This window comes from Spermophilus citellus (assembly GCF_964194105.1).
Source record: "Spermophilus citellus genome assembly, chromosome: 9".
NCBI classification, from domain to species: Eukaryota; Metazoa; Chordata; class Mammalia; order Rodentia; family Sciuridae; genus Spermophilus; species Spermophilus citellus.
In genome coordinates this window covers 109,653,057-109,666,332 of record NC_138191.1, presented here as the reverse complement: position 1 = coordinate 109,666,332, position 13,276 = coordinate 109,653,057, and the positions used below count along the sequence as shown (strand labels likewise).

Sequence of the window (13,276 nt, the reverse complement as noted above, 5' to 3'; positions counted from 1 at the left end):
AGAGGCACATGCCTGTAATCAGAGAAGATTGGGAGGCTGAAGCAGGAGTATGGCAAGTTTAAAGCCAACCTCAGCAACTTAGCAAGGCCCTCAGCAACTTAATGAGACCCTGTTTCAAAATAAAAAAAGAAAAAAAGCTGAGGATGTCCCACCCCTGAGTTCAATCCCCAATATCAAAAACAAACAAAAAAAGGGCCTCAGGGGTGGGGTTGTGGCTCAGTGGTACAACACTGGCCTAGCACCACATATAAATAGATAAATAAAATAAAGGTCCATCAACAACAAAAAAATATATATTAAAAAGGGGGGGGCTAAGTAAGATATATCTCAATGGTAAAGCACGGCCTATCATATGCAAGGCCCTGTGTTCAATCCCCCATACTGGAAAAAAGTAAAAACATAAAGAATATAAGGCTTTATAGTTCAAAAACAGTTGGAAGTCTACTTCATTTGAAATCTACAACCACTATGTGAAAATAGCATTTATTCCCATTTCAAAGATAAAGAAACTAGCATTCAGAAAGGCGAAGCTAAGAGGCCACAGCAGTGTGGTGCTGGGATTTCAAGCCTACTTTACAAATTCAGCACTCTTTACAATTCACAAGAGAATTTTGTTTTCACCAAGTACTGAGCCTACATTGTTTAGACATGTCTGAAATGGCATTTTAGGAACCCAGAGTGGAATGACCAGGTTAGCAACATGATTGGAGAAATGCAGCCATCTGGATCACTTGTGGCTACCCTGAAATAGCTTTTCTTGATTCAGGAGGACTGGCATTGCATAAGCTGCCACAACTCTGACATATTTGAGAAATCTTTTATTAGAAGATGTCCCAGAAGGCAACAGTTTAAAATCAGGCAATCAATAATCACAACTAAATACAAAATTTCAGGTAAACTTGCCTTTCAAAATAAAATCAGACCCTTGCAACAGAATTGCCCAGGAGGTTTTTTTTTTTCCTTGTACAAAAACAGTTAACACCACTTTGCAAAATGCATACAAAAATACAGTATAAAAAAAAGACTCACCCCAGCATAATACCCAGCAGCAGCTTATAAAACACAAGCCATCAAGGTGAGACATTAGTAACCTACTCCCCTCCCCACCTGTCCTCCTAAGACAATTCCAGAAGTCAGCTGGCTCCTGAAAATCCTGCTCCAGAAGGTAGAGTGGCTAGTTCCAAAACTTCCACTGGGATTCTGAGGTCAGGAAGCAAACTCAGAAAGAAACCATTGTGGACAGTGGGTTTGGAAATAGCAGCTGGTTTTACAGAGCCTCAAATTGTGCTTTCCTTCCCCCCTCCCCAATTCCAAACCCAGAGCCAGAAGGCACCTGCTGTCCTGGGCAGCAGAGAGGCTGATCCTTCTTCCAGGACAGGCTTAGGGGTTCCTGTGCTTGCCCACATGACATTTGCTGGGTTGGGTGACTTTCCCAGATTGGAGGCTGTACCTGGATTCCACTTAGAGCTAGAGAGTCCAGCTGGGGCAAAATCCATTATGGTTGGTTAAACAGAGCTCCTGCAGGAGCTTTTAAGACCCACCAAGAAATAAGTCCACCTTCTGGAGCACTGGATGAGTCCTAATGGCTCTCAGAACCTCAGTAAGGCCCAGATTCTGGGAAAAGGATCTGACTCATGTCAGACTATCAGGGAACCAGGTTGGTGGCTATAGAGCCAGCAAGCTCCTTGGAGTTGCATGAGAAGGACAGGTTTGCACAGTTCCAGTAGAACTTCAAATGGAGTCAAGGATTGAGATGAGAGGCAGGTAGGTAGAAAGAGGAACAGTTACAGAGTGCTTCCTTCTGAGGTGCCTTATATCTGCCTTGAGAAAAGATCCCATGATGGGCCTCATATGCCCCTTGGAAAACACCTGGGCAGGGAACAAGTTCATGAGCCAGGACTCCAAGCCTTTCCCAGGCCCCAAGCCAGGATCCATTTTCCTGTTTCTTGGAGGAAATATTTCTGACCTGTGGGAAAGGGCACTGTAGAGCCTATTGCATAACAAAGGCAGAATGAGTCAAAAAAGTCCTTTAAGTAAGGACAGAAAGGTCCCTCCTTCAGAGAGGGCCCAAAGGGCTCTAAGACAAAGAATCTGAGGCCAAGCTCTTTAAATGTTCTCAAGATCAGAGTGGGTAGAGAGGTGTCGCCTAACATAATATATACTAAAGATTTGCACTCCTTAGGTACTGTAAAGTGTCTGACAGTGAGGTAATGGTCCATGTTGTTCAAGTCTGTGAGCTTGCCTTCACCCAAGACAGCTCGTATGTCTCCTGGAAAAAGGAGCCTCAGGGAGAGCATCCAGGCCCAGCTGTCCTTGCATCACCCCCAGAGACACCAGCGGGAGCATCCTTTCCTAGCCTAAAGCTCCTGCAGAGTGTGAGATTTCATGCAGGCTGGACCCCCCCACCCCCAACATCCACCACCTGTTGCATAGCATCTGTCAGCCTTTTCTTCAGAGCTAGTGAGCTAGGCAGACCCCAAGGCTCCTCAGTCAGCTGCCTGCTGAGAAGCCAAAGGCGCCAGAGAGGACACAGCACTCCCATGAGTCAGGAAAGAGGGAGAGCTGTTTCAAAGTTTCCAAGAATGCAAGCCCTTATTGTGTGTGCACTGGCTGCAATGCATTCTGGGATCTACTGTTCAGACTGTCCCACGGTAACCAAAATGTGCAAATTACTAAAGGGGAAAGGGAGGTTAAAAAATACAATGTCTTTGTAAGACAGAAGAGTCAGGCTTTTTGGTCAGTTAGTAGCCACTGAGGTACGCAATTCTTTTCTGCAGTTGCTGCTGCCGGCACCGGAGCTGCCTTTTCTCTGTAGCCATCCTCTTCTCAGCGCCCACCAGGGCTTGCAAGTATTCCAAGGCCTTGCTCAGGATCACTACTTTGGGGGCCTTAGAGCAGCTGGCCAGGGTGGGTACCTGGTCCCTCAGGGCTAAGAACCGAGAGCGGAGGTCATTCCGTCTTTTTCGCTCCAAGAAATTATGGTTCTTCCTCTTGGTCACATCCTCAGTATCAGAACTGACAGGTTTGGGATGGCAGGACTGGGGAGTCTCACTTTCCACAGGTGGGGGGCTCACAATCTCTTCATCCTCCTCATCCTCCTTCTCTTCAGGGGCTTCTCTCTCCAGAGTTTCTTCTTGGGGACCCCTCTCTGGAACCTCTTCTTGGGAGCAACTTTCTGGAGGAAAACGGGCAGCATAGTTGTGCTGTTGCTGATGGATGGAGATGTGGAAGTGTTTCATGCAGGGATCCAAAGGATCTGCTCTCACCGTGATGGTGACTGGCTTCCGTATACCCAGAGACTGTCTCTTCTCCACTGTCACAACATCAATTTCTTCACTCTCTGTCCAAGAGGAGAGATCAAGAAAAGAAATACAATCCATGAGAAACATACGTAGATCCTACAGCTTTAGCTCTCTATGCTGGGACTTAGGAAGATAGATGACATTTTCCCAATTTAGATATCTAGAAATTGAAGTGAGGAGAAAGACAGCTGATTCATGGGGGTAAGGGCAGAGTGAAGGAAAGGAGGGGAAATAAGCAAGAAGAAAAATATTCTCCAATTTCCTTTTGCAAAGCAAGGCTTAGATAAGAACAAAAGGCAGACCCAAGCCAAAAGCCCCCAGTCTGCAAAGGCTCTCCCCTCCCCCACTGAGGGGATAGAGAGAAAGAGCTACCGGCCTGGGACAAAGTTTAGCTATAAAGATCTTCCCCAGTCGGGCTCTTTCATGCCCCATCAGAATTGTAAATGAGGGGTCTGTGGGCAGAGCTGCCCTTTGTTCCTGCCCAGCACAGCCTGCACTTGGGAATTGTTACTTTTCACAAGTTATAAATCCTATTATTCCCCCACCTCTCTATTCTGCCATCTTTTCAGTTGAAGATTCAGAGAGGGAGAGCAACAACTATCCCTCCTCACCCACAGAGGGGAGGGAAAGGTTTTCCCTTAGGACTATTTTGCTCCTGGGTTCAATGGGTTTCTAAGTCATCCATCATTAATAGGTCCCCTACCCCACCCCCTTTTCTGATCCAGAAATGAGTTGGAATCATAATCACAGATCGGGAAAAGCTGCAGGAACTTCACAAAGGTAGCGACCATTTCCAAGCAACCTGCATCAGAGGGAGAGAATGAGCAGCAGCAGAATGACCCAGATACCCTGACAAAATACCAGGTATCTGGAGACACCTAATGTATCCTTATCCTTCCCTGGCTAGAAGGTCTGTTAGATTAACCCAACCAAGGGAGAGACAATTGGGGGGAAACCCTTCTGCTCTTCACATTTTGCAGACCCCACACAGAAGGCCACCTTAATGCATTCCCATCCGACAACAGAAGAGCTCCGTTCTCAGCCTCTTTTGCATATCAGGAAGCTTGAGCCCCTTTGTCAGGAAGGCTTCCATTGTGTGGACAATCGCATTATTTCTCCATTAATAAAACCTGACCATTCAGCCTTCCTGGCCCCAAAGCCTGTGATTGGCTGGCTAGGCTGTGTTTGGAATGCTGTTTTACCCAGCCCCTAACTCCTATTGGCTGAGCTCTGCCGTCAATCACACTCCCCGCCCCCCCCATTGTTTGCAATCTGTTGCATTTTGTTCTAGGCCATGTGGCCTGAGAGTGAACCAGGAGCCCACAAACAGGTTCGGGTTAAAGGGCAGGTCAGAAAATGATTTAGGAGGTTTCCCTACATCCCAGACCTTCAAATTTCAAACCCCATGGCTGGGATGCCTCTATCTAAAAAAGAAAAAAAATGTAATACACAATCCTCTTTTTCAGAGAGTAGCACCTACTCTACCCAGTAAAAGCCCTCAGTAGGACAATCAAGTACAAGTACAACCCCCTCATTTGCAAAAAGAGAAACTGAGGTCCGGATCATGAAGTTCACATATCACCTTTGTAATGTTCTGGATCTCAAAATTGGCCTTCTAAAACAATGCTCTTTCCACTTTACCACTCCACCAGTCTTTGTAGAGATACATCTTTATTGATCTCAAGATTCTCATTCCAGACATTAAATAAACACAACCTCTTGGGTGTAACAAGAAAGCAGGTTAAAAATGATCTTAATGCAGGTTAAAAATGACCTTTTTTTTTGGGGGGGGGTGACTTTTAATTTTTCTTGTTATCTTCATTTTCTTCCTTAAGGGTATGACAATTTCCATGCCCTATTCCCTAATTCCCTCTCAAATGTTCACATAAAAGTTATTCTTAAAAGCTACAGTGAGTTTTCTCTGAACTGATTTATGTAGGTGTGCAGGCTAGCCTCAATCTACACCCTACAAAAGTGTCTTTCCACTATTTCTCATAGATACAAGTGTCTAAGAGGTTGGGATAAGAATCTGGCGGCATAGGATGCTCTGGTCTGCCCTCATCAAAGTTTGCACTTGCATCAAGGATGGGGGAGGAGTGAGTGGAGCTTTAGGGCCATGATCCCAGTACAAAGCCCAGAGGGTTGGCACAAAGTAGGACCAGTGAACATTTATTGAATGCAAGAGAGTAGTTGAAGCCCACAGATATACTGAAAAGGAACTAGAATACCTTTCTATCTTAGACCAAAGCATCAGGCACAGTGTAGACCTTCTCAGATAAGTGATCATCTAATCATCAAGGAAGTGGTGCCTGACTGGGATGGAGGGTTAGGAAAGGAAGTTGGCTGGATGGCAGGAAGCTGGGCCTCATTTCTAGTAATTTCCTATCTCCCAGCCTCATTTTTTTCCATCCCTTAACAGGGAACCTTCATTTCTCCCCTGTCTCACGGGGTGATGATGAAAATGCACAAGTGGTAAGGAGTGGGAGGTGCAGGGGGAGGGCATTATTGGCATTTTAACGTAAAGCAGGCAGGAGATCTAGGTTTTTAACAGAATGAAGGCTTTGCTTTGTACAAAAAGCTCCTCAGTTTCTTCTCTCCCAAGGGGAGTGTGAGTTTCCCAAGAATATCAGGGGAAACAAACAAAAAAAAAGCGTCAAGCTTGGAATGACTCTAAAAGGACCCCTTCCAACCTCCTCCCAAGGACAGAAATCCCCTACAGTCCAACCCGAGTATTGTCCTCTCTAAGCGCCAACCCTCACTATGTCACCCCTTGTCCCCCGGGGCTCCAATCATCATCGGAGGGACGCTGGCTCCCTCCCCACTTCTCCAAACTGTTTACCAACACACCCACGTGCCAGACAGACACTGCTAGGGGCTATACAGGGAGCTTCAGGCAGAAAGGGGGGAGGCCACGGAGAAGGATTGAGAAAAGCCAGTGCCTGATCTTAGTGGTAGAGCTTTGGTCACCTATGGGGCGCCCCCCTCTTAGATGGCCCCGGGCGGTCCTTACCCGAGTCGCTTGGGCTCTCGGACCCAGAGCAGGCCTGAGTCTTGGGTTCGCCCAGCTGACAGGGGGTGGCGGGCGCCGGGTTGCCGGCTTCAAGGCTGGGAGTGCAGTCCGGGGTGGCGGGTGCCTTGGGCGGGTTCCCCCGGGGTGCGCCGGGGGTGAGCCGGTCGCTCACCGCTCTCTCCAGCCTTTCCCGGGCAGAGAAGCCGCTCCACATGCAGTCACGGCGGATGATGGAAGCGTAGTTCCTTCCCCAAGCTTTAGAGTGACCCCGAGATTCCGCCTCGTCCCCAGCGCCCCCTCCGGGCCACGGCTCCGGGGGGCCAATCCCAGGGGCTGGGTCGCCGGCGCCGGGACCAGAGCCCCAGGGCGGCGACGTGGGGGGCGACGGCACCAGCTCGAATTTCTTCCAGATGTCCTCGCTGGGCGCCGTGGAGCGGTAGAAATCCTCCCCGCAGTCATAGTCGTAGAAATAGTGCTGGTACGAGTCGAAGTCCATGTCCGCTCCCTGTGGGAGGGAAGGGGGGGCGTGCTGACTGAGGTGCCGGCGGAGGAAAGAGGCAACCCGGGTCCCTCCGCACAAGCAGCTGCGGGGCTCTCGTCCTTTCCCAACTCACCGAATTACAGCCCGCCCGCGCCCTGCCCTCGCGTCCCGGGAAGCCTGGCCCTGGGTCAGAGTGCCAAGAGAAGACGATCACAACGCCGCGGACCAGGGTACAGGGAGCGAGTTCAAAGCAAACTTTGCCAGCGCCGCCCGGAGCGCAGCTCCCAAGGCCCGGCCAGGTCGGGCGGGGGCGCGCTGTGTCCAGAAGATAGCCTGCAGCCTGCCCGTTCCCCCACCAGGATCCGCGCCCGTGCCGGGGCCACCCGCAGCCTCACCTCGCTCCCGCCGCCCGCCACCTGGAGCGGACCGGCTCCCCGCCGGCTCGGGGCAGCCCGGCAGCCCGCACACACACACATGCGCGCCACCGAGCGCGCGGCCCGCACTCACGAGCGCGCCCCGCGCGCGCGTTCCCCGCCTCGCCTGCGCACGGCGGCTCGGACGCTCCCGGGATCGGCGCGGGAGCGCGAGCTGCAGGCGCATTGTTTCCCGGCTGCCTTATATCTCGTCGCGCGCTCTGGGCTCCGGGACTGGGAGGTGGGTCCTAAGGGACAAGCTCCGCCCCCGATCCGCCCCTCTCCCGCCAGTCGACAGGTGGGGACATCCCCACCTCCTGGCTGCACTCCCAGGCTCTATTCTACGCCTTGTAGCCTCCAAATAAATTGCACGCTGGGGAGAGCAGAGCTGGAGGCAAGGTGATGCAGCCCCGGGGTCGCCTAGTAGAGCAGCGAATCCTTAGACGCTCACGGATCCCGGCTGGCCGAATAAGCCGCTCCCGGCCTCTTTGGGCTGGGAATAAGGCTACTCTTCGCCTTGACCCCACTAGCCTCTTCCCCGAGGCGTACCCCGCTGGGTTCAGGTGCGTCCTACCAGCGGAATGGCTGAGGGGAAAGGGAGGGTTGGGGGAGCAAAGGCAACTGCACTTCCACCGCGCCACCTGGCGGCACGCATACCCGAATTGGGCTTGTTCTGGCGTCTGCTTTTTCACCCGTTAACTCATTTCTTTAGCTTGGTGGCCCAAACCCAAACGGTAGTGAAGGGAAGTAGTGGGGATTCTGGGCTTTGGAATCTGCAATCATCTTGGAATAATCATCATCTCCTCCTCCTCCTCCTCCTCCTCCTCCTCCTCCTCCTCCTCCTCCTCCTCCTCCTCCTCCCCCCTTTTTTTGGTACCAGGGATTGAACCCAGTGACGCCTAACCACTGAGCCACATCCCCAGACCTTTTTATATTTTAGTTAGAGACAGGATCTCACTAAATTGCCTAGGCCTCGCTAAATTGCTGAGGCTGGCCTTGAATTTGCGATCCTCCTGCCTTCTCAGACTCCCAAGCCGCTGGGATTACAGGCGTGAGCCACCGTGTCGGGCTGCAACGTAACCTAGGTTATGATTTCACCTGTAAAATGAGGGGATGGTAATACCTCACAGGGTACTTAGGAAGGTTTAAGAAGATACAATACCTAAGGAAGGGGACTGCACCAGGAGGGAGGCTAGCAACACTGGCTTAACCCCCTCATCCCCTGCGACATTTTTCCTTCAGGGAAAGGTCAGGGCTTACACCCCTCCCCTTCCCTCAGAAACAACAAAATAAGCAAACAAACAAAAAAAACACTACATTGAACCTTTTCTAGTAGAAAAAATAGAATTAGAAAACAGAATGAGGCAGGAGAATCGCAAGTTTAAAGCCAGCATCAGCAATTTAGCGAGGCCCTAAGCAATTTAGCAAGACCCTATCTCAAAGTAAAAAATATGAAGAACTGAAAATGTGGTTCAATGTTTAAGTGCCCTGAGTTCAATCCCCAGTGCAACCGGGTTGGTGCTATCTGGAAGTCCAGAAACTTCTTTCAAATCCTTGCTTAGCCACTTGCTGTTTAAAGCTTTGCCCCTATTTTTGGCCAAGATGATGAACATATAATTCCTTTGTGTGATGGACATGTAATTCCTTAGTGTTTGCCATCTTGGTACCCTATGTCTTGAGATTTAAGCCAATAAATCTAAGGATAGTAGCCAATACATATAGAATCCTCTACCTGGCACTAATGTGGTTGTGTGCCTTTCTTTGCCTGCTTGCATGCTCTCCCTCCCTTTCCTTCCCACTCTGTGGTTTAATAACACCAAACTACTCACATTGGCATGCCAGCAGGCTGGAGAAGAGGACCTTGAGGTGTGAGCTGATGTATGAGTTGGGAAGAGAAGGCAGGGCAGATTACACCCTCTGTTTGGAGTTCTTGGGTCTAAGGTGCATGTGGAACATCCTAAAGATAGGAATCCTAACTTGCTCTGTAATCTCTGCACCTAGAAGGGTTTCTTGCAGATATTTATGAACTGACTTACTGAATTACCGAGCCAATCAGATTTTATTGAAACAGCTTATATGCCTTGCTCTGTGCTGAACTGGAAAGCCCAGAAAATGGTGTGTGTGTGTGTGTGTGTGAGAGAGAGAGAGAGAGAGAGAGAGAGAGAAAGATGGACACAATACCTTTATTTTATTTATTCTTTATGTGATGCTGAGTATTGAACCCAGTGCCTCATATGTGCTAGGCAAGCACTCTACCAGTAAGCTACAACCCCAGCTCCTGGAAAATGTTCTTAAATTTGGTTACAGCCTCAAGGAAGAAGGATTGGACTGTCTTTTGGTGACTTGCTTTCTGGTTCAGAGGTGTCTGAAATGGGTTTGATATCAGTAAAAGTTCTTGGTTACAAAAGAGAGAAACCAACCTTACCTACATTTAAGCAGAAAACTGCTTTATTGAGAGAATTTGTGGTATAGAATTCATGGGAGGCTTGGAATCTATGCTTGAAGAATGGATATTCTTTACACTGGAGCCCCTACTCAGCAACCCTTCTTCATTCTCGTAGATGATATCTAGAGGCAATGAGGACAGGGATAAACGTCAGTCTTGTTCACTATCATAATCCCAGAGCTTAGAACAGAACCTAGTATATCATGCATGGGTGTTTAGTAAATGTGTTGCCTATTTGACTGAACACAAACTTGTAACGCTTTAGCATAGAGATGTGCCAGTTTGTCTGGTGGAGACAATAACTCTCTGGCCCGGTCTAGACAATAGCTTGATTAAAGGTATTAATGTAGTGCCAGGCACAGTGGCATGCGACTATAATCCTAGCTACTCAAGGGGCTAAGGAGACTTAAGCCCAGGAGTTGGAGGCTAGCCTGAGCAATATAGTTCACTCCATCTCAAAAAAAAAAGTATTAATATCACTAAAGAAAGTGCCAGTCAGGAGGGAGTGGGTAGCCAAGGAAGCCAGAGATCAGGGAGAGTTGCCAAGGTAATCATCCACAGTTTCCATCATAGCACTCTCTGGGGACAAAAATGCTGGTCTAGGAAGAGGGGAGATGGAGGCATCATTCTTTGAAGCCACCCAGTTCATCCCCCACTTCACTCATGCTCTGGATCACCAAGCAACCCTTCTGATAAACCATTCTGTTCCCCATGTAGATCCGCCCACAGGGAGTGAATGCACTCAGCAGTGAACAGGAAGATCCAGTCTGCTTCAAAGCCCTGCTTCCCCTTATAAATTAATGAATTGGCATCTTATTTGAAATATCAGTCTCATGAGCCTGGTTAATGTGTGTCTGTTCCATAGAGATGCTGCTGCTTTTAGGACTAACAACTGTGGTTTCTGAGCTGATGTCTGGACCCAGAATGGTGATAAATTCACCACGGTAACAAATGCTACCCTAGGGATATCCAATTTAGCTGCAATCTTTAAAATTTCCTTTATTTTTCTTAAAACTTTTTTTTGTCCATAGAGGCATTTTATTTGTATTATCTATTAAATCCCTGGAAACAGAATCCCAGGATTTTCCGTCCTGTATGTTTTTGTGTTGTTTCTTTGTGGTCTGTATGCCAGCTGATGTTGTCAGTATAATGAAACCAAACTGACAGGAAGGAGCAGATTTTTCTGCCATTTTTCAAGACCTTTGCACATCAAATCTGGGGATGGTCTCGCCACACTTGTTTAGCCTGCCTGTGAGGCTCACAACAATTTTTCCAGCTCCACAGTCATCAATAATTTCAAATCAGCAATGTATCTTTTCTTTTGCATCATATTCAGAAATTGGAAAATGACTTGGGAGCACAGTCTAATATCATCCTGGCATTTTCCTGGCACAATGGTGCACACCTATAATCCTAGCCACTTGGGAGGCTGAGGCAGGAGGATCGAACATTTGAGGCCAACCTGGGCAATTTGTCAAGATCCTGTCTCAATATAAAAAATAAAAAGTTTCAGGAATATAGCTCAGTGATAGAGTGCCCCTGGGTTTAATTCCTAAGGCAAACAAAACAAAAAACATCCAAACCCTGGCATTTGCCTCTTTTCTTCAGCATTTTTTTTTTTTTTTTTTTTGGTATGGGGGATTGAACTCGGATACCTGACCCCTGAGCCACATCCCCATCCCTGTTTTGTATTTTATTTACAAACAGGGTCTCACTGAGTTGCTTAGCGCCTCACCATTGCTGAGGCCAGCTTTGAATTTTCGATTCTCCTGTCTCAACCTCTGGATCTGCTGGAATTACAGGTGTGCGCCACCTCGCCAGGATTTTTCTCAACATTTTCAATGTTATTGAGAACATTATCTAGGATATTCATGTGCACATGTGCACCATTAGGTAGCATAGAAAGATGACAGAAAAGAAAGAGCTAAAACATATCTTTAATCTTTTTTTTTTTTCTGGTGCTGGGGATTGAACTCAGAGTCTCATGCATACTAGGCAAGCTATCTACCACAAAGCTACATCCCCAGGCCCCTAAAACATATTTTTAATCACAATAATACACGTGCATAGTTTTTAAAAATATCAACTAGACATATGACAACATTAAAAAAAAAAAACAGTCTTGGGCTGGAACTGTACACTCAGTGGTAGAGTACTTGCCTAGCTAGTGTAAGGCACTGGGTTCGATCCTCAGTACCACATAAAAATAAATAAATAAATAAAATAAAGGTGTTGAGACCCTGTCTCTACATAAGAAATAAAAAAGGTCTGGGTGGTTAAGCACCTCTGGGTTCAATCCCTAGTACCAAAAGAAAAAACAAGTATAAGTAAGGAAATGTAGTATACTTGTAAACTACAACTAAAAATATATATATATTAAAAACAACAACTCAGTCTTCTGCCTTTTCCACTTCTGATTCCTGCTCCCAAAAGCTGTTTTGTTATTTTTTCCTAACACTTTCCATATTTTGAGCAACACAGATAATCTTTTATTTTTTTCCTGGTTTTAAAATTTCTATTGATATCCTACAATAAAAGAAGATAGCTCTTATACTTCCCTTCTCTCCCTCTATACTTGGTCTTCTCTTATTCTTCCAGTAGAATTATAATTCAATTTTTCTTTTCTTTTTTTGGTACTAGGGATTGAACTTAGATTGAACTTAGGGACACTTTACCATTTAGCTACATCCCCAGCTCTTTTTATTTTTTTTTTATTTTGAGACTGGGTCTACTTAAGTTGCTTAGGGCCTCACTAATTAATTTTTAAGTGAATAAATATTTATTCAAATGCTCATAGTATTTTGACTTTACAAGTATACTATGACTACATTTCCTTACTTATACTTGTTTTTTCTTTTGGTACTAGGGATTGAACCCAGAGGTGTTTAACCACCCAGGCCTTTTTTGTTTCTTATTTAGAGACAGGGTCTCAATGAGTTGCTTAGGATCTCGCTAAGTTCCTGAGGCTGGCTTTGAACTCGAGATCCTCCTGCCTCAGCCTCCCGAGGTGCTGGAATTACAGGCTTTCACCACCACACCTGGCCTTTATTTACACGTTTTTTTTTTTTTTTTAAAGAGAGAGTGAGAGAGGAGAGTGAGAGAGAGAATTTTTTTTTTAATATTTATTTTTTAGTTCTTGGCGGACACAACATCTTTGTTGGTATGTGGTGCTGAGGATCGAACCCGGGCCGCACGCATGCCAGGCGGGCGAGCGCGCTACCACTTGAGCCACATCCCCAGCCCCTATTTACACGTTTTTATCAGAGTTAAATTGTCTCATTTTTCTTTTGCTTTGTCTCTATTATGAATTTAATCCTACTCATTCCCACCAGAGCTAAAGGGAGCATTCCATATGGTAAAACAAACCAGAAAATTAATCTACCAGTTATGTTTTGGTTTTTTTCTTGGAATCATTCTTCTTGGAAATTTTTGTCTTCCTGTTCCAATCTGAACTTATTGGTCTGTTGACCTGCTTCACAATTGTCATCTTGTCACTTCCCTTCAACATGATCCTGGAAATTCCCTCTGCTTCTCTTTTGTGTTGTATCCCCTGTTTTCTGGAGTTCATCTTTTTCTGTTTTTTGAGTTACTTACCTACTTTGGTGGCATACATTCTCTATATCT

At 46.8% G+C, this 13,276-nt stretch overlaps 1 protein-coding gene across 2 annotated transcripts; it reads right to left on the bottom strand.

The window, feature by feature from the left end:
- Window positions 1-847: 847 nt before the first annotated feature.
- On the bottom strand, window positions 848-7,389 carry MYCL (MYCL proto-oncogene, bHLH transcription factor). 2 transcript variants are annotated; one of them, XM_081308170.1, is made up of 3 exons: window positions 7,189-7,389; window positions 6,313-6,817; window positions 848-3,340 (listed from the first exon to the last, which is right to left on the bottom strand). In XM_081308170.1, the coding sequence occupies exons 1-3, from the start codon at window positions 7,267-7,269 to the stop codon at window positions 2,742-2,744; spliced, it is 1,185 nt and encodes a 394-aa protein (XP_081164296.1). In that variant the 5' UTR covers window positions 7,270-7,389; the 3' UTR covers window positions 848-2,741. The 2 variants fall into 2 exon arrangements, with proteins under 2 accessions (XP_081164296.1, XP_081164297.1); XM_081308171.1 differs by lacking the exon at window positions 7,189-7,389 and adding an exon at window positions 6,927-7,176.
- Window positions 7,390-13,276: the final 5,887 nt, after the last annotated feature.

Excerpts from the sequence above, each read along its gene's own strand:
- MYCL (XM_081308170.1), bottom strand. The coding sequence starts at position 7,269 with ATGTGTGTGTGTGCGGGCTGCCGGGCTGCCCCGAGCCGGCGGGGAGCC. Across the intron at positions 6,818-7,188 it reads TGGCGGGCGGCGGGAGCGAG|GGAGCGGACATGGACTTCGA; the intron begins GTGAGGCTGCGG and ends TCCCTCCCACAG. Across the intron at positions 3,341-6,312 it reads CGAGAGCCCAAGCGACTCGG|AGAGTGAAGAAATTGATGTT; the intron begins GTAAGGACCGCC and ends CCTCTTGGACAG.